This window comes from Trachurus trachurus (assembly GCF_905171665.1).
Source record: "Trachurus trachurus genome assembly, chromosome: 13".
NCBI classification, from domain to species: domain Eukaryota; kingdom Metazoa; phylum Chordata; class Actinopteri; order Carangiformes; family Carangidae; genus Trachurus; species Trachurus trachurus.
The window spans coordinates 30,635,462-30,657,204 of record NC_139892.1 but is presented as its reverse complement, the minus strand read 5'-3'; the positions used below and the strand labels follow the sequence as shown (position 1 = coordinate 30,657,204).

Genomic DNA, 21,743 nt, shown 5'->3' with positions numbered 1-21,743 from the left:
TTGTGTTTTGAAATTGACAAAGGCATGCATTGACTAAGGCAGAGAAAATTAAGTGTTTACAAGCCCACGTAGAGCAGCTCAATAAAGAATGAAGAGGACAAGGTTGTCGTAACCTCATGGAAGGATTTGGTTAACAGTACAGAGCCAATATTGATTGCTGCAAGGATGTGAGCTAATTATTCATTGTAGCTTTTTTAAACCAAAACATCTCCAGTCTCTATCTACTCCTCAGTGTCTGAAAAAATATTTTTAAATACTGTGTGCAACATGACCTATGCTTTATATCAATTCATTCTTTCTCTGCCATATTCTCAGGCAGCTTTGGGTATTTTGTACAAATTTGACGAAGACGTGTACTCAAACTCCCCTGATGGCTCTTCGCGAGTGAGAAAATGGAGCACACGTCTCGCTACCTAGACTTGTGAAATAACAGCTGGGATGCAATACAGACTGAAATGAAGGGTGTTTTTCGTTCACCTTGAATCTTGGCTCAGATCCCAGATACAAACAAGTAAAAAAGCAGAGACAAAAACTCAGTTCAAAGCAGAAGTAGCCCATATGCTCATGCATAATCATAATGTTCAATATCCTAATCTAAGAGATTATCGTAAAATCGAACAGTGACAAGGACACAAAAGTATTCCCATTATGGTAGCACTGTGAATTATCTCATATTAATCTTGCTGCATTCGGAGCTTAATGACTTGTGCAAAAGAGTCAGAAAGTCAAGGACAGATGGAATCACATTTGCACAGAAAATAAACCCTAAAGCTGCATCTGATCCTGTGGTGATATCTGATATCCTCACTGAAATGTCCAGAGCAAAGGGCTTCATTTAGCAGAGGATGCCCTGACATTTTAAACTTACACAAAAAGACATCAGGAAAAAAGGGTTAACATTATTTGTTGCAGCTCTTTCTACAGTATGCAATGCATTCTCACTAATGTGGTGAACTAAACACAAAGCCTGAATAGACTAGATGTTGTGAACAGAGTCATAGAGGTATAGCTCAATTTCACCCGTTTCTTGTTTAATTTGGGGCTACAATTTATAATAATATAATCTGCATAATTTAATTTGCCATTTATTCTCTCTATCAATCAATGACATTAAACTATGGTCTATAGACATCAGAAAACTGTGAAAACACCCATTACAGATTCACAAAGCCCAAAGCAAATGTCTTGTTTTGTCCGACTTACCATCTAAAACCCAAAGATGTGAAGACAACAAAAAGCAGCAAATCATCACGTTTGAGGAGACTGAGCTAAAAGCCAGTCTCAATTCAAAAATGTCTTTAGCTTATTGTTACTTCATCTAGAGACACAGTGCAGATTGGTGTATGTTCAGCATTTTAGAGGGTTGTTTTCACATTCATCTGGGAGGGGGGAGTTTCTCTGAAAAGGCACACACATACAGTATGAGCATGAATTTGTGCTACACCTGTTTTGGAGCCAATTGTGTTTCAATATATAACTTAAACAAGTGAGATGTAAAAACCTAACGTCTCTGGTGCCCAAGAATGAACTTTTCAGTGAAGTGGGAGACATCTTCTGTTGTTTGGCAGTTAAATAAAACATATTTACATATTCATGTAGTCGGTGATGAATAAGGAATAGATGTCGTTTTTTTTTTTTTTTTAACAAGAATATTCAGCTTTACTGTGGAAAAATTGTGCTTAGACGCATTATTATTCAAGATGAGTGATTTGTATGTCTCAAAACACTTCTGGGGGGAATTTAAAAAAAAAAGAGACTCAAACAGTGACTATTATGATATCATTTTTAAATCTAATGTATTCATTTAATCTCTAATTATGTTGATGTGAGTGATTGTTGGGGGTCATTTCTTTTTCAGACAACTTATATAGTCGTCTTGTGGTGGTAAAACACATTCCTCTCATTTTCTGTACAAGGACTATTTTACGATATGGTGCTTCAAATTTCAGATGATGTCGTGAGCATTGTCTCTGAGGCACTTACGTCGAACGTCTTTGAAGTAGATGGTCTGTCTGTTGGGGTTGAGCAGCTGGATGACGGAGTCGTCATTGTTCTTCACTCTGCAGCTGATGGTTGCCATTTCCCCCTCGATCACCGACACGTTGTCGGTTGCCAGGTTCTGACCTTCAACTTCACAAAACACAGATAAAAAAAAAACCCCACAGATGACTCAATGATATCTCAAATGGGAGACAAGCATTCCTGTCTGGATATTTGCAGCCTATCAGATATTTATATTCCTTACTACAGGGACTGCATGTCAACACATGCAAAGTGTAAAGATATGTGAATAGGCGGTGTAGATTGTCTGTTTGCAGCCATGTCTAATCCTTTTAATATAAGAGCCATGTGCAATGTTTGTCACTATTGATCTTCCCCCAGCTCAGAGTGGGCCCTGTGAGTCAGTGCCAGATGGGCTGTAAGCTCTGCTGCCCACAGAGGTAGAGAGAGAGAGGAGAGGGTAGGAAGTAAGGAAGACAAAGAAAGAGTGTAAGAAAGTGGCAAGTGGTAGATATGGGTGGGGCGGAGGAGGGGAGGAAGAGAGAGGGAGTTAGAAAGAGAAGAGAAAGGGAGATGAGACGGACTGGATGCTGTTGATGGTTAAGCTTTATCAGAGCCCTCCATCTGAGGTTCCATGTGACCAATGTGTGCTCAGTGTGCTCAGTGGCTCTGTTCTGTATTTCTAGGAATAAAAGTGCTGTAACCATCTGAGTCAGTCTCTACACACTGGCACGGATGCCACAGACAGGCCCTGGACCTTGTCATCGTGCCGTACACACACACACACACACACACACACACACACACACACACACACACACACACACACACACACACACACACACACACACAAAAGCCTGGCTTTGTTTCCCCTGTCTTAGAGAAAGAGAAAGAGAATCAGAAGTCACCTTGTGCTATATTTATCTGGCAGGAGCCAAAAAAGCGTAAAGAGAATAGAGAATGTGCTTGTGATGTTTTCTTGGGGCTGTGGCTGAGAGCGTTGAGGTACAACACTCTCAGCCACAGCCCCAAGAAAACATCAAAAGCACATTTGCATGCCCAACTTGTCAGACACCTCTATTGCCTTCTGACATTTACAAAGTGGGGAGAAAAAAACACCTGCATTTTCAGATAGTAATAATGGGAATAGACAGCCAAACTAACATGATTCAAAATGAACTCTGTGAATGCGGCAAGCAATAAGAAATTAACCTCCTGTGGAGAAATGCTCCTCAGACCTGTCTGATGCAATGAACTACCCATTTTATTCCACTCTGCTGCCAGGGCTCAGCTTCAGGACAAAAGGAAGGTAATAGGTAAAAACATACAGAGATTATATCCATACACTATACACACAGCAACTCATTAATAGTTTATCTGAGATTGGGTTTTAATGTGCTTTATATTTACTGATTGCTAATGTGTACTGAGATCATTTTTTGTTAAATTGCGGAAAAGGAAATTAGCCAGATGAAATAGTACAGAAGAGGGTGATACTTCTGTACTCTATACTTATGTTCTGTGTTTACTGGAGAGACGCAGTACACCCTCACAGTCACTAGGGGGGCAGATGACACACACACACACACACACACACACACACACACACACACACACACACACACACACACACACACACACACACACACACACACACACACACACACACACACACACACACACACACATGTACTGTATATATATTTGCTTTGGAACTAGAAGTTCTGTGTCAGACTGTTCCTTGGCCTGACTGCTGCTTGTTCACACCTTGGTTGTTCCACAAATGAAAGATATAACATGTTAATTAAAAAGCTTTAAAGATGCTGGTAGGCAGATTTTACCTCAGGGCAGTACCAGCTGCTACTAGCTGTTTTCCTCATTTCCTCCACTCTTTGTGCTAATCTGAGTTTAACCAGCTGTGAGCTGTACATATTTACCGACATGAGAATGATATGAATCTTCCTATATAACTCTCGGGAAGAAAGCAAAGCATGCAAGGCGAATCGCAGCCGGTGTAGTGGTAGTTTAGCTGACCGATGCGCAGTGCGCCCCTGTTTCAGGCACATAAATGCAATAAATAATCACAACAACCACTATTTAATGCAACTAATGGAATCAGCATGTGAATTTATATCTATATTGACTGTCCCGTCACATCTGACGTCAGATCAAAGGCGGTTGGCAAGCGTAACGGAAACTCAGCCTGACTGAATTAACACAGCTGAAACTATGATACAAACTAACGAAAAACTAAAAAAAAACAAAATAACTATCATCTCTCTCAGCCACCCAAAAACAGCCTTGTCATCAGATAGTGAGTAGCCTACTCAGCATCTCTCATCTCAGAAAATAAAAATAAAAAAGAGACAGAGAGTGAGAGTGAGAGTTTGAACCTAGGTGGTTGATTCATTTACAGATAACCAAAAGGCATCGTTTCAGAGACAACATTTCAGGGTGGCGGTCAGACTGTCTTACACATTGCACATAAATCCTGAGGTGCAGAATCAACTAATGTGGATGTAATTGTGGGTTGGCTCCAAATCAGTATCCTACAGATGTGGGCTTTACAGGGAGGGATGATGAAAGATACTCATAATCACACTGCAGAAAAAACGACGAGTTATAAATGCACAAACAGCATATAACAGACTTTGATAATATCCTTCAAAGTCATAGAATGAAAATTCTACTTTCTCTCGTGAATCAGATCATTTCCTTGTGGCCATTTAGCAACGCAGCCTAGTGCTCAGTTGGGAACCACTGAATTAGTGAATGAATTGAGGAATGAGTAGAGAGCCATTAGTTACTTTCAAGCTACACAAGCTGTTTACAATCTGAAAGTGAAAAGAAATAAAGAAATAAAGTGAGAGATAATCATAAGCATCAAAATCAAAAATAATCTTCATGTGGAGAGCTAAGTCTGTAATGATATCAAGTGTGCTGGAGCTCCTCATCTTCTGCAGCGCTTAGTGCATCAGCGCTGAAGAAGATGAGGCGAAAGCAATGTGAAGTGTTTTGATGTCTATTTTATTTCATCGTTGTAAAAGTAATATATTTGGCAGTCAAAACAGCAACATAGAGCAGCCTCAAAGCAAGGTTACTCTGCTCCCAATCTGTTGGACTGAGAGAAAGGGAATGCAATAGATAAATTCTCCATAAGGTTTAGCAGCCCCAAGCAAGGTTGGTCCCCCTCCAATATCCTAGCCTAGGCTCATCTCCAATTCAAAACACACATAAATAACGTCGCTGTGATTAGCAATCCCATCAAAGTGAAAACAGGCCACTTTGTGGAACATGGAGGGTTTTGCGCAATTGGAGTAAACATTTTCAATTGCCTCTGCATCCTGGTCATGATTGGGTGCAAATGAGGAGAGGCAGTCATTAATTCTGGGTAGTGGGTGGGGATGGAGGGGGAGTGGGCAGAGGCATGGCACAGATGACTGGCTGATAAATTCACACTCATTCCAGCAGCTGTCTGGAAGAGTAAAGTGCCTGTATCTCTACACATGGCTGCCCTCCTGTTCCTGCATCACAACATACTGAATGAAACAGTCAGAGGGAAATACAGACCTTCAAAAGTCTGTGCACTCTCTGAGGGGATGTACAATCTGGCATCAAGTGTCTGCCGTGGAGGCTCGGCTCATCAGCCATCCACGAAATGCAAAACAGCACCCACCCTAATCAAATTTAACAAAAGTTGAGGAAATCAGGAAATATTAGCAGAGCAGCTCCTCCATCTGAAGTTCGGCGACGTGCACCTTTTGAATAAAGTTGGTTTTCTCTTTGATCTTTTCTCTCTTGTTTTGACATCAAAAGACATGAAAGGGGCGGAAAAAAGCCGGACAGCCAGCCCCCCAATTCCTCTCCCTTGAGTCACCGCAGTCTGCAGCAGTTGCGTCCTTTCAAGGAACAACCAGGAATATAGACAGTCATTAACAATAAAAGTTTCTCCCTCTCCTTCTCTGATGATGCCGTTTCACTGCTGTGTGTCTTCATCCCACTCAGTCATTAAACCCTGATCCTCCTGATGAAATGCTGTGCGTTTTAAGGATGTTCACAAGTGAGATGGCTTCTGTCTCAGGGTATAATTAGCGCTGTGCCATTTCTCCTAGACCGTGTACATGAGAAGGTTGCAAAAATTTCATACCCACTAATTTGACCATCCTTCAGGGTTTTTTTTTTTTTTTTTTTAAATCAGTGATAAGCTTAGAGAGTCAATTTGACCATTTAAATGATGCCACAACATGACGAGAAAATAAGGACATTCAAACACATTCTCTTTTTCTCCAGACTGAAATATTACAAGGTGTAATTTTTCTGATGTAAATGAAATAACTGATATGCTGTAATGATAGGATACCACTTCATAAAGTGGCACTCTCAACAAAGTCTTTATGAGTCATAAATTGTGTCTCAACAGTTGGTCAATTGGTCCCTGAAACTTAATAAACCAATTTAAAACCATGAACAAGTTTATGGAAGTCGTGAAAAATCCTTTTGAACGATGTTCACTTCCCTTCCAGTAAAAGGTTCCCAGAGGTTCTGGACCAAAAGTCATTTCCTGACAACTTAGTAATGGCTTACCAACATTTATGAAGTCATTCTGATCAAATACAAAGAAAAAACTCCAGCAAATGGGAAGTTTTCACAACCTGGCAACCCAAAATGGACTTACTGTATTCCTGACTCAAAATTAGAAATAATATACTGTATATAATTTTAATTCTAATTACTTTGAAAAGCATGAAAAAAATATTGATTAAAGTAAACCATGTACATATGTATATCCTTATAGACCTTATAAAGAGAATACTTTATCATAAAGCAGCATCCGCCTCACAAAGGCTCACAACACTGCTTTCTTTAAAATGTTAACGGTTGTACTTCATTACATTTGTAAAAGAAAAGTGTTGAGTGCTAAGATTTGTCAGGAATGTACCTGGCAGATTCAAAAAGTGCTTAAAAGTCTTGTGGGAAGCACAGTTACAATTTTTAGAGACAAGAAAGACAAACACACTGGTCATCTATTACTAATAACTGTTTTGTGTTTTCTTATTTCCTGACTCTTTTTTTTGTTTTGCTAATTAGGCTTTAGTCACACTAGGTACAGTATAGCTTCATCATTGCTCACTGCATTTGTTTAACTTCACACAATGTTGGAAAGGACATAACATAAAGAGTCAAAGGGTAAGTACAGCTGTTTTAATGAGGTGCTAGTTTGCAGCTACAGGCACCAGGGAAAGGAGAAGAGAGCTGAACACTCACAACATATGTTCCTGAAGGAGAAATTAAGAACTAAAATGTATGATTTTAATATACACTGTGCACACTGTTATGAATAACTCTATTATTTATATTGACAATATTGTAATTATAGCTACAGTACATCTACAGTATCTACATTCTCATCATGGTCAGTCCAGTACGTGGCTCTGACTCAAACATCTCAGTAACTATTGAGCTTTAGATTCAGATTTCTATGCAGTTCATGTACAGAAATTCTGGTCATGAATTTGTTTTGTACATTGACATTTAACTCAGTGCAGCTGTACTTAAGCTGCTAGCATGTCTGTACATTTATCTTGTTTTCATTATGAGAGACAGTTAGAGCCTTGTGTTTATTTTTGCTGTTGGTTTGATTAAAAATGGTCTTGACCACAGCATATGATGGTATTTCTTTTCCTTTTTCATAGCAGTCTACTTGAAGAAGTGTGATTTTGTGAGTATCTTTAAATTGTTCAGATGAATGCATGGTGGCCAGATTAGCCTGGACAGAAATCTGAAACCTGCCATTACATGTGGCAAAGCGTTGATTTAAGAATTAAAAATAAAAAGAATGGATTGGCATGGTGAGAAAATGTCCCTCTCTCTCCTCCTTGCTGGAAAGAAAATACCAACATAACCATCCATTTATGTAAATATGCACAGATGAACAGACTGCAACGGACAGCCAATCAACAGACACAGACAGAAGCAAGCAAGTCCAAATGAACAGCAGGTAGCAAAAAAAAAGAAGAGTACCTGTCACGGTTTCAGCAGCTCCTGTTGCAGCGCAGGCAAGGACGAGAGCAGAAGAGAAGAAAAGAGACAGCATGTGAGCAGACAGGATGCAAGCAGAGAGCCATATTCCACTGTTAACACAAGAAACTTACAGTATTCATAATTTCTAAATTAATGCCCCACATAATGAAGTATTCAGAAAGAACTAAGAACCATTCAGTTTTTTTTCACATTTTGTTTTGGATTTTTTTCCCTGCAAAAACTGGAATATCACATTGACACAAGTGTTCATTCTCTTTACTCAGCCCTTATGATGAAGTCTCTTTGGCAGCGACTACAGCCTTGAGTCTTCTTGGATACAACGCGACAAGCTTTGCACACCTGGATTTGTGGATTTTCTGCCATTTTCTCTGCAGATCCTCTGAAGCTCTGTCAGGCTGGATGGTGACTAGTACAACAGTGAACAGCCGGGTCTCCGGAGATGTTCCACTGAGTTCAAGTCAGGTCTATGACTGTGCTACCCAAGGACATTCACAAGGGTTGTCCTTTGGCTATTTTCCCATTGGAGGGTCAACCTTCAGTCCTGTCTGATGTCCTTAGCACTCTGGACCAGGTTTTCATTAAGGCTATCATTGTACCTTTCTCTGTACAGCTTTTCCTCAACCCTGACCAGTCACTGCCGGCTGCCACTGAAAAACACCTACACGGCATGATGCTGCCGCCATCATGCTTCACAGCTGGGATGGCACTGGGCAGGTGATAAGAGGTGCCTCTCACGGTGGAGAGGCTTCTGTCTGGCCACTCTGCCACAGCACTCAGATCAGTGGAGTGCCCCAGTGATGGTTGTCCTTCTGAAAGTTTCTCCCACCTCCACACAGGATCTCTGGGGCTTGGTCACCTCTGTTACCAAAAGGCTTTCTCTCAGCTGTAGGAAAACTCCTGGTTGTTCCACACTTCCTCTATTACAGAATCATGGGAGGACACTGTGATCTTGGTAACCTTCAATACAGCTGAGTATTTGTACTGTATAGCCTCTCCCAAACATTTCCATTGACACAGTCCTATCTGAGCTGCATTGTCGGTTGTGTGAGCTTATTCAGATGAGAGTGTGCCTTGGGCTTAATTACAACTATCATAGCAAAGTGTCATGTGATATTTATTTATATAGGCTAATTATATATAATGTGATATTCAAGTTTTTCCTTCTTATTGAATATGCTGAATTTTCTAAAATAACTTTTGCTTCGTCATTATGTTGTACTGAATGTAGATTTATGTGGGGGGAAAAAACATTAAAATGCTCTTAGCAAAAGGCTGCAATGTAGCAAAATGTGAAAAAGTGAATGGGTCTAAATACTTTATGAATGCACCGCATCTCTGTAAATTAACACCAATTAAGAAAAACACAAAAAGACATCATAATGAGCAATTTTTTTTTTACAATCCAGCTCTTCCACAGGTGTGTACAGTCCCGACATAATGAGCCATTTTCTCCCTTTATCCATTTTCCCTGAGTGTTGTATTAATATGGAGGAACAGAGGGAATATGGACTTTGTTTTCTCCCCCTCATGTGCCTGATTGAGATTCCAGCCAACCCCAGTGTGAAGCAGCCACTGCCTGGAGACGCTCCCCTGGGACCCGCGGTGTATCCTGGAGAAGAGAGCACCCATTCGGAACGGTGCCCACCCAAACTGGCATCTCACAGGGCATGGGAGACTGGCATGTTCCCAAGTCCCTGCAGCAGTGCTCAGGGACTGCACCCTCGGGAGAGCTCCCATCATTCATTGTCTGCTATTCATAAACAACCCCACCCCCAACCCCTCCACTCTTCTTACACACACACACACACACACAGACATGCCTCCTCCCCCCTGCCCTCTCCTGCACATCTACATTTTTATATTTCACACACCATCTTTTATTATATTGACATTTCCATAGACTTTGGGGCTTATGTACTTTGGCTGTGAGCAATGTGAGCTTCAGTGCCGAGCATACAGTATGTTGAAGTGACTGCTTCTCTCACTTGTCATTGCCAGCGTAATAAGGGTGTAAGGTATGACACATGTCCTTGTTACACTCCTTTGTGCATTTTCAATGTGTCAGCAATTCCCTCAGGACAAAAAAGTGTGAGTGACAAATCGCACACGATGGGTAACAACTTTTGAACATTGTCCAGGGGCCTGCTCCCGTATCTCACAGGCTGGAGCAACTGCTTCTTTCAAACTTCAAGTGTCAGTCAAAACTTTGTCTTTATTATGCCATAATTCAATATAATGAGGCTGCTGGGGCAGTTCTTCTCTAGCTAGAAATCATTTGAAAAAAAAAAAAAAAAAGAGGCCGCAAGTGATAAAGGTTGATAGCCAATCTCAAACTCCAGCTTGAATGAGCGCACCATATGCATCCCAGTCCAACCAGCCCTCAGGACAGCCCATAATGAGGCATTTGAGCTGCTTTAATTGCCAGGTAATTATAATGTTGTAGCAACATTATGTAAATGGCTCATTATCATCTTGTATGTGTAGTATCTGCCCTCATTTTATGTTACTTTGTCAGGAGCGTAACCCAGAAAAATGTATCACCCTGATACCAGGGCATCACAGTGTTTAATCTTGTCAACTGAGGCCTATATCTAAACAGAGAGAGTAGTGATATAGTGTGGTGACACCTTCGCTAACCCTTCAGTATGATCCACTTCCTGCTGGTGGCCTCTGAAGAGGCTATAAATAGCTTTGTGGTGGCGGTGGAATGTCTGCTGTGCATCCCCTTTCTCCCTCTGTACCTGCAGCACATTAGGTAGAAGTTATGAGGTGCCAGCTCGCCTGTGATTAGATGTCATGGCTGTCGCTCTGCTTAGACAGTGCTGATAGACAGATTTCTGGGGAAATGCGTGTGATGGCATTCGTGTGAGTGCAGCCGTTGCACCAATCTGTCAATCACCCTGGATGAGAGTAGGCAGGCCAGCCGTCCTCCAAATAATGTCTGTCCTTGTCTTCCCTCACCTCTTCTCCTTTTCATCCAAATCTCATTCTGCTGTTCCACACAATGAGCAGCATTATGTTCAGGCACAGAAAAGTGGAGCAATTCTTACTCTTCACCCGCTGTGATTCTACATTTTCTGTTGGAGAAACACTTGTGCATTATGTTTTCTATAGGATATGAGCGTCTAAGTGCTCCGGTATTTAGGTGTCTGTGTTCAACCCATTGCCACACCAATGCATCCATAATAATCTATTTTTTAGTCTGTGAGGCGAGCTCACATCTCTGGAGACTGGATATCTGTGTGATAAGAGTGGCACGTCTCTCTCTCTCTCTGTGTCTTCTCTCTTTTCACACTGTCTCTCTCTGCTCAGTAAAAGCAGTGGGGTAACACTAATGAGACAACATTTCTTCTCAGTACTAGTGTGATGCCTTTGAATTAATGTTCTTCCTTTCAGGTAAAACATTCCCTTGCTTATTTTATGCTCATGATCTGTAGCGTGTTGCATGTCAACCTAGTGTGTGATTGCACTGCATAAGAGGACACAGCCGAGTTGGATGCTGGAAGTCTGCAGTTCCCCATAGAGATTCAAACTGGTTACTGTCATGAGTGTGAGTGTGTGGCGCGCTGCTATCTCACTGTGTGTAGCCCACTGTGTTTTCATTTAATTAGAAGGATCAGAGGTGGGCTTCAAACTTTTTTCTCTTCAAGGGAATCGGATGGAGACGCGAGCTCCTGCAGAGTGGACCGAATAAACATGGGCGACTTATGAGGTCAGAATTTTCACAAAAGAAACCGATCAAAGAGTTTCATCTGTCCTTGCAAAAAGCAAGAAAGAAAGAAAAAAAAGAGGAAAACAGCATCCTACACCTTATGCTAGTCTTTGTTGTCAGATATAATCATTTTCAACTCCACATTAAAGGATTCATATTCTACCCTACAGATATACAGTATATGGACTCTTTACATACAGTATGTGAACCAGAATTGGAGATGTGACAAAACAGATAATCCTATTAACAATACATGGAGCTTTCAACCACAGCCTTATCACTCAGTCCTTTCGCAGATGCAGTGTCCACATGTCAGCTCATCTATCTACATGACAAAAGGCTGCAGAGCTGCAACGATTTATCGAATATTACTCAGCAAATATTTTAATAACTGATTCATTGAGAAGGGTCTGGCTGCGGACAGGGGCGTTCCCGTCATGACACGGGAACGCCTATGGGCGTTCCTGGCTGGTAGCCTTTCATGTGACGTACTTCCGGTTGAAGTAGCATTCTAGCGAGCGGCTAGCTGCTGCTAAACTCTGTAAATATATAACTTTAGCAACATTTGAAACATTTTCAGGCGAGAAAGTGGTCGTTTAGATCCCCACTGTGTTGAAAATCTGACAAAATACCCGCTGTTTACAAATTTGTTCCGACGAAGTCGGCGTTCTCTGGCGCTAGTAAAACTAGCCGTAGTGAGCAACGCACTTCCGGTTATTTTCACAAAATAAAATACCCGTTGCCTTTTATCGCTTAGGTGCTTTTACTTTGTAAACAGGAAATGAACCTACCCTCGCTGTAGCTAGCTTGGAGCTGCCGTTTTGACTGCTCTCTCGTCCCGTTAACGGCATTTAATCGTTCAATATGCCACCGGAGAGTCTTGCCAGCTCTGAGACAGGCCTGGCTCGTTTTAAAGTATTTATTTATTTATGTAAATGTGGTGTTTTCTGTGCGTAGACTGACCCCAAGGCAGCACTGCTACTGTCCAACCATGGTTTTTTATTCAAACAAACTTCTGCTACTGCCACAGTTGTTAGATTTCATCAAAGAGACCAACATTTATTCCCTAAAAGAAGTTTAAGCAGCCGGTGGTAAACCTCTAAAAGCCATCGGGTAAGTTAATTAGCAGTCGTTTTCTCCCCGGGGTGACGATTGCAGGCTGGCCGGCGGAGCACGTCAGGAGCCGGGCTGCTGCCTCTGTGATGCCGCGGTCACTGCTCGGACCTGGAGCTTCGCTTCGAGGTTAACTTCTAAACAGCCGTCGTTTGGATAAAATAAATATTGGATAAATATGAGCTGTGACCGGGACATCACAGAGGCAGCAACCCCGTCTCCTGACGTGCTCGACCGGCCAGACTACTCCGTCACCTCGCGGGGGAAAACGACTGTTAATGAACTTATCCGTAGGTTTTTAGAGGTAAACCACCGGCTGGTTTAACTCTTTTTAGGAGATAAATGCTGGTTTCATTGATGAAATCTTATTGTGGCAGTTGCATTAGTTTATTTGAATGAAAAGTGAAGCTTCATGTGTGCAGCGTTATGGACACAGCAGCCCTGTCTGGAGGCTCTGCAGCCTAACGTGTGTACAGAAATCACCCTTTTTGAAGTTATATAACATGGCAGCATTTTTAATTTGTAAATTTTATGACCTAGGCCTACATATTTCCCAGTAGTTTCGCTTCCGGTTGGGAACATGAAATACACACGTTACACACTGTATTTATCATGTACACAGGGATAATGGTAGCTCTTCTACGCTACCTGTCGTATAAACTGACTAGCGGATGTGGCTATGTTAACCCAGCTATTAACCCCCGGATGTTGACAAGCGCGGGTAGACGAAGAAGAAGGGGAGAGGGGGGGGGGGCGTTCCTGGCTGCGAAGGGGGCGTTCCTGGCCTCGACAACGGGGCGACAGTAACGCCCATTTGTGTCCGCAGCCGGACGATATTGGATTCATTGCTAATAAGTCATTTTAATGATAGATTACAAAACTTCTAGTTTCCCTTTTGGCTATTGACTGAGATTTTAGAGTCCTAAGAGTTATATAAATATATTTATATATATTATATAAATACAAATGTTTACTTTGTCAACTGTCTAAAGCCCCGGAGTATTTCCTGTTCCCTTATTCTATATATTTTTGTTGCATGTCTGGATTTGGAGCACGTTTCCCTTCATGTTTGTGCTTTCACTCTTTACTTTGCTTCGTCCATCGGGGCCTCTGTAGTAATTAGGAGTAGCCCTGCTCACTGTGCTCGAAAAACCCTAACTCCCCCAAAACGAGAACTAGAAGTGTTAGAAGTGCTTTGGGTCGAGAAAGCTCCACCCACCAATGACGCCACATAAAATGATTGAAAGCTAAGTCTGGTTGTTTTTATTGTTGTTGTTGTATTTTAACCTTTTATGCTTATTACTATAGAATTCAATTGTAATGGATCATGCTTTTATACAACCCCTGAGGGGTGTTTGTATGATACTGTAAAAAGCAATGTTTTTAAATAGCAGCACTAATTTAGCTGCATTTTTATTTACACACTTGACTTGCTTCTTTTATCATCAGCACTCAGGTCCACTTTAATCCAGCCCGACCTGTCCGTGAGATATCGGAAAACACTCACCTGTAAACACATGTGGGAATATTCAGATTAATTCTCCCCTGAGTTGACCAAAACATATTTATCAGAGATGCAAAGCATGTTCCTGCTTGATAAACTGTAATAAAAGGGAGGTTCTTTTTTTTTTTTTGCAAATATTCCCACAGAGGTAGTTAATTGCTCACTGACTACAGATTAAACGCGCTTTGTAAATGTCCAATCAATGACCAGAATGTTTGTGTTGCACTCATGAAAAGCCAGGAGGACACCTGTAGCTGATGACGGCTTTTACAATGGGAGATTAAGGGATAATCCTTCAGAAATGCTGACAGATAAAAAGCAGATATATTGAATTTGCTGCCCTGTCTCCTCTTTAGTCAAGTGCTATGGGTATCTACAGTACAGCAACTGCACATAAAGAACAATAGATGGATGCTCTTGCAAGTACAGTAAAAGGCTAAATTAAGACATCTCAGCATCAGTAACATCTGTGTGGAAAAAAAAAGGTGTGCCATCACACTGGTGTATGTGACTGGGTCTTGTCAGTCATCACACACATGAAAACATCTCTGCAGCTGGCAAAGAGAGAGAGAAAAAAAAGTGCAAACAGCCACCAGCCGCTTTAATGACAACTCTGCACAGCTCAGGTAGTGTTCGTCTCTCACAGTCGTGTAAAGAAAAAAGAGAGCACTAACACATTTCTGACAACTGTAGATGCCAGGCTGCTGTTCCACACAGCCTCACATGACAGACACCCAGCTCTCCCAGCTGCACAAATAAAACAGCAAATGCAAAAATAAAAGAGGAATAATAATAATAAAAAAAGACAGCAGTTGCTTAATATCACAATGACACATCGATCAAAAGATACTTTGACATAATGAAACAAGGCTATTCTGCTAGGCAGGATGTCTCAAATCAACATAATATGAGGCAGGAGGAGTGTTATAGTATCACACTATTAAGTCATACTGATTGTGACAAATGCAGTAACTTCAGAGGTCTATAAATCACCAACCAACTGCATTCGCTGGGAGGTACAATGACTTCCTTTTTCCTACTAGGCACAATCATCCACTCTGTTATGTTAACAAGACTGGTTGACTGAGCATGGACTTAAGTGTAGCAGTGGCAGTGTGCTCTGCTCTCAAAACCATGCAGCACAGAAAGATTCTCACTTAAAGCAGAGACAAAGCCTAACCTCTGGCAAAGTGGCACATCCCATTCTCTCCCTCTCATTCAGATTGTCTATTTTGGGTGACGTTGCATTTTTATTTTTTTCCCCCCCTTCTTCTTCTTGTGTTTTCTTCCTTGGAGGCAGCAAACACTAAGGAGCCTCTTTTCAGCCCTGGTCTCAGTTTTTAAAAGAAAGTTGCGGTAGGTGTGCTGCATTTGTTACCACAGGAGAAAAAACTGAAGCTCTGATTCTACCCGGATCAAAACACTTGCAGAACGGTTCGAATCAAAGCCTCCAAAAGAGTCTTGAGGGAGGATTTTTAGTTTTTTTTTTTCTTTTGCTATTCTGGAGACGCAGTAATGCTTCACCTATAGTGTGGTCTCTTGCCAGGAAACTTGCGTGAGCTATGTTCACAGGAGCTATGGTGTGTTTGTGAGTGCGTGCTTCTCAGCCTGTCTGCAAGTATATCTGCTGACTCACTATGAAGGTGCGCACGTCTGCACGAGCGTCTCTGCGTGTATGTGTGTGTGTGTGTGTGTGTGTGTGAGAGAGGTAATTAGGACATTAGGAGAAGCTTCTGACAGGCTTGTCATCGCCACAGCCTGCCCAGTGGAAAGGAGGTGGTCAGAGGGGTAAGTGGGGGTCCGGCAGGGTCAAGAGACAGCTGCTGCACCACCACTCACTGTCTGGAAGCACTCAGAGAATATTAAACCACTGGGGCCTCGGCCAAGACGCTCCCTCATTTATGGAATACACAAAGCCTTTTCTCAAGGAGGTAGCGTCTTATTTATGCCACTGTGATAAAAGTGCAGGCCTATTGTTTTTTTTTTTTTGTGTTGTTTTTTTTCCCTAATCCTGAAACACAGAAACACAAACATAAAAAGATCAAAATAAATGGCGATGGCAACTTAGGTAATTGAGGTTATTCTGTAAATCAGTGAATTTAGAGTGCAATGATTGTTGTTCTCATTTTTACACTCACACTTTGTTTTTATGATGATAAATCTGTGTGGTCTCACGCCTCCTGCGTATCTGTCCCCAGCAGAGAGAGGCTCTATTATTACAATATGAGACATATTAAATACACCGCCTAAGGCTGATGACCTTGGCGATGACATACCATTAATTGTATAGATGGATTATTATCATCACAACAATAACATGGCTGTTTTTCTGCTCCACTCTCCATAACACCTGTGCCCATTCTCTGGCTGCCTCTGCTCATATACTCATAATCACATCTATCAGCCCAAAACGTTAACTGCATCCGGGGACGCTAAACACGTCCATTTGTTTGCAGTTGTAATGTCTTTTGTGCGCCTCAATCAGGCACCTGTCAGACACACACCTGCTACCTCAGTGCTAAGAGAAAAGGCAGAAGGAAGGCCTTTTGTTTCCCTCAGAGTTTATAATCAGCACGTTGTTTCCAATCTTCTTCCACCATTTTTCAATTTCCCATTTCCCTTTTCTCAGTCAAATCACTGCTATCAATCAGGTGCGTGTTTGAGAGAGGGGAGAGCAAGAAAGTGTGTGTGTGTGTGTGTGTGTGCGGGAGAGAGAAAGAGGGGGAAGTTCCTTGATGGAACCATCTCCAGCCCTAGGCCTCATTAGTCAGAGACTGCAGGAGGAAACGTGTGTGAATGTGAGCGGCAGACACGTGCGTGCGCGCATGTGTGATAAAAATGAATACTGGTAGAGTGTGTCTGTCAATATGAGGCCATTTAACATTCCCCATTCCATCCAAATGATGCACAGCGGACATTATGCTCTCTATTTGAGTTCCTATAAATGGATACTCAACCCAGTAAGTTCTATTATATTTTGCCCTTTCCCTCCACTGTGCTTACTGATATCATGGCAGACGATGACCTATAACGTCTCAAAACAATTTCAGTGCAACCATGACAACAGCTTCTCCATATCAGCATGCCGCGCAGTGAAAACATGTCAGAAGACGAACGCAGCTGACTGATGTGGCAGTCAATACAAATCAAACCATAACACCTGCATAGGCACAAGTCATATTGATCTCATGTGACAAGAGGAGCTCGCGGTGCATCGATATCTTTTAAGAGACTCAACCGAGATGCTTTGATAGTATTTTTCACTGAACATGTGGAATATTGCAACAGAAACACAGCCCTGTGTTAACATTCATGAGGTACACATTAGGCAACAAATACAAAGACTGAATAAAGGATGAGTAAACACAGCTCCAGATTATTGCCAACACGGCAATATGCTGGATGTTTTACTGAGTGTATTGATTATAAAAGAGATCCATTTGAAGTGGCCGTACAAAATGGCAACTATAGTAAATTCACAATGGCAGGGTAATATACGGCTTCGCTGCTTTCATTTATTCACAGCTTGACATTTCCTTCCTTCCACAGAGTGTGCTCTAACTGCGTGCCAATGGCCACATCATTTAGACTGGACCCACATGAATATTTAACATTAGCGCCTGGATCGTAGCTTGCAGAAAATGAATTATTTTTAGTGGGTTTTGCAGAGGCACCGTGAAAAACTCTCACTCTGGTGATGAATCGCTGGAGAGTTTATGTTGTATTAAGCAGGCAAAACAAATGGCTATCAATCATTTCAGGCTTTCCATGCTTGCCAGCTATGCATCCCCTCCCCACCCTTTCAGAGATTCTGTTGGTTTTCAGAGGGATCAGCTGTCAGCCTTGGGTGTGTAAGAAAGTGTTGGCCTTGAGTTTACTGATGTTTGTTGACATGGACAAGATGTGTTACATTTGGCAACAGTCCTCATGCAGATTTCTGTAAATGTAAAGAAGAAGATGCATAGTATAATGTGACAAACAACTCTTACTTAGTCACAACCTGCGAGAATAAACCATTTTGAAGCAGCAGCGTTCAAAACTCTCAAACATTATTCATTCTCCAACCTCGTACATCTTGCGAGCTCAGAAACGCTGTAAGCCTGAAGTAGGGCTGCAAATTAATGATTATTGTCATTGTTGATTCAATTTAACTGGCCAAGCATTTGTTCGAAACGACAGTAAAATCCAAGCAGTCCGTGGAGATTACTTCAAATGTCCTATTTTGTCTGAGCAGCTGTCCAGAACTCACGGATCATCAGTTTACAATGATATAAAACAGAAAACATTTGCAGCAGCAAATGTGGTCTGGTCTCCGTTCACTCTGTAAGACATGTGCATCAACAGCTGATTTGGAGCTCGGTCCAACAAAGGCGGCCTCAGGGGACAGTGGAAATCTCACAATGTGACTGCTGCTACAAGCCATGTTTTAAGAAAACAGCTAATTTCAGAATATGACTTGAAATAACTCAAAACCATTTTTCAGTATTTGCTTCCCATGTGCCCCCCCCCACCCCCCACCCCCGTCTGCAATCAGCATCACAATCACCTCCTCCATTTTTGAGGGTTTTTTAGATTTTTACCATAACACGATGATTCATTATACATCCGTCACTTTATCTATAATGCCTCATACCCGACATAGACTGCACCCAAGACACATACAATCAATTTGTGAAATTGTTTTCTCACAGCCTTGAAGTGCCAGTACCTTGAAAAACTAAGAGCAGACAAAAATTGTTACATTCAGACCTTTAACTCTTGAAACTTGAAGGTGCTCAAATACACAGTGCAGCAAAAATGATGTTCATGGGAAGTGCAACATTCTCTAAAGATCAAATTCTGCATGTACATCTGAATTTCTGGTATTGTTTATAAAAATGTTGCAGACGAATGGGCTACAGTATAGGGAATATTTAGTTGCATCCTATTTACTTTTACTTTGTTGTTATATATTTTCAAGCAAAGGATTAATAGCACATCCCCTTTTGGTCCAGTCTAGTGGACAGTTAAACAAATAATGTATAAAGGGATAAACTAGTCCATGTTGTAGAAAAACAGAATTAAATCAGGCTCCAGTCAGCTTTTCTTTTCTTTTTTTGCTTCAAAGTCTAAATAGTAGTGGGTACGGGTTAGCGGCAAAGATCAATGGGAAGAAAAGTAAGGATAGCGCTATTGTCTAATCACTTGTTATAGAAGGGTACAGGGAGATGTTGAAGATGAAGTGAATCATTTGTACAGACCATTTTAAATGATGTGTGTTTTAAGAAAAGGTCTATTGAGTCTTGCCAGACCCCTCCCAAGGACAGTGGTACAAATGTGTGAGCTCGGCAAAGAAAAAAATCCTCCTGTACAAATGAAATGGGGGAAAAAAAATGCTCTTGCAAAATTAAAAGGGCTAAGAGATCAAACTTAAGAAGGAATAAAGAACTGGCTCTTATGGATGATTAAATCAGCTCTTCACGCTTCTCCTACCTGCTTGGAGTAGTTTTATTTGATTGGCTATGTAATAACCTTGACATTGGTTAACTGCTAGTTAATTTACCTCTCATAGCAAACACATAACCCTCTAGTCTTCAAATCAGTCATTTAAAAACAATGTAGAAACTCAGTCAGCTAAAAGACACGCATACAGTACACACACGTGAGTGCCCAAAGCACCAGTGTGACACACACAGTTTACAGATTCTCGGATTACTTGACAGTTTCATTAAGACAGATTACCATGACCCTGAAGTTTTAATCTTCCAGATAAAGTGAAGCTGTTTTTACACCCATCCTCAAGGATACACTTCATTTCCAACAACATCCAACCTGAGATGAGATTTGGCCTCTCTCAAATACAATCTGAATTGCTCCAATTGATTAAACATAGACTGGCAGGCTGAACAGAGCAGAGCAGAGTACAAACCCGTCTACACAGCCGCTGGCAACTGTGGACACAAGATTGAGGGTAAGATATCTGTGAGTGGCCTGGCACCTGAGTCAGAGAGATAGTCCCGCTTACAGGGGGAGGGAGGGAGGGTGGGAGGGCTGGTCAAATTGGAGACAGGCTGGGTGGCTTTGCCTGTGTTTCCCCTTCAGGTTAATATTTTATGGATGTGCGATACAGTTCAGATGACAGTTTGAGATGACTGAGAGTTGGTGTGCAGGCGGCAAGAGTTCAGCGATTTATTGGAAGAGAGGGAATGTGGCACGGGTGGAGAGCGAGGCTCAATCTGAGAAATGTGTTAGGAGCTGCTAATGTGAGGAGTCTCAAAACGACTCAAGTTTGCGCTGGCGCTCGTACACACGCTGGCACATGAGTGCGTGTGCAACCCAAGCCCATTAAAAAGCAGAGGCACCGGCAGTACAGATGTGTCTGTCTCTGAGCCCAACATGAAACACAGAAAACGGCCTCTTTGATCATTACCTACCTGTCAGTCTGCCCTCCACTGGGACTGCCTGTTACGACTACTGATGTGCCACACTGACAGGCCAGAAACACACACTCAAACACAGTAAAAAGGAGAAGAAGAAGAAGACTGAGGAGGAAAAAAAAACAGCGCCGCTATGAGTATGACTGGTGTCGGCATTCAAACTTGTCCCTGAGGACGTATAACCATGACGACCAAGTAGTGTGGGCAAAGCACAGGTTTATTATTCTATATTTGGATTCCAATTAGCCTCAGTGACTGTGAGGCTTGCTGGGGTCCACATGCGCATTTGTATCAACGAGCAATTTAGTCTCTACTCCCTGTGATTATGTGTTTGTAGAACGTGGGATGAAACCAGCAGAAACCCATTGTGATCAAAGGTACAGCATATCTAGAAGTAGTGAGGCAAACGACAACAAGCTGGTCCAAGTTCGTTTGTTGGACTTGCTGCTTCTATCTGCCGAGAATATTTGTAGACAAACAGGACATGACAACTACATATAGACAGGGTCATTGGCCCCTCGTTCTGTGATCTAACCACTGCTTCACTCAGTCCATACATGTACAATAACATCACAGGGTGGGAGGGGTTAGAATGTCTTTGGACATTTTATCCATTTTCCAAACTTTTCTGCAGAGAGTTAAACTGATTATATTAATCTATCATCAAAATTTAGAGGTATGAAATGAAATGAAAAGTGAATGAAGAAGTTTCATTGGTTGTCCTTTTTCTACAGACCAATAGAAATAAAATTAAAAAAAACATTCCCAGCGGAGAGAGAGGAGGAGAAAATCTTGCGAATACTAAATGAACCATGGTGAAGGTTTGAGCAGTGATGACTCTAGAGCCGACTTCGGGCCCTGAAGGAAAATCACCAAGGGGGCCTCTCCAATCAGCATTCATAAACAAAATTTAAACTTAATTTTTGGTATAATTTTAAAATTAAAAATATAAAGA

At 41.6% G+C, this 21,743-nt stretch overlaps 1 protein-coding gene across 2 annotated transcripts in view; it reads right to left on the bottom strand.

The window, feature by feature from the left end:
- cadm1b (cell adhesion molecule 1b) overlaps positions 1-21,743 on the bottom strand; it is a 159,971-nt gene that overhangs the window by 44,960 nt on the left and 93,268 nt on the right. The window contains exons 2-3 of one of the 2 annotated variants that reach the window (XM_083984379.1): positions 8,023-8,043; positions 1,984-2,130 (exon numbers count right to left, since the gene is read on the bottom strand). In XM_083984379.1, coding sequence (XP_083840505.1) covers positions 1,984-2,130; positions 8,023-8,043 — 168 coding nt within the window. The remainder of the gene's footprint in view (positions 1-1,983; positions 2,131-8,022; positions 8,044-21,743) is intronic. The other variant, XM_083984380.1, reaches the window with a different exon arrangement.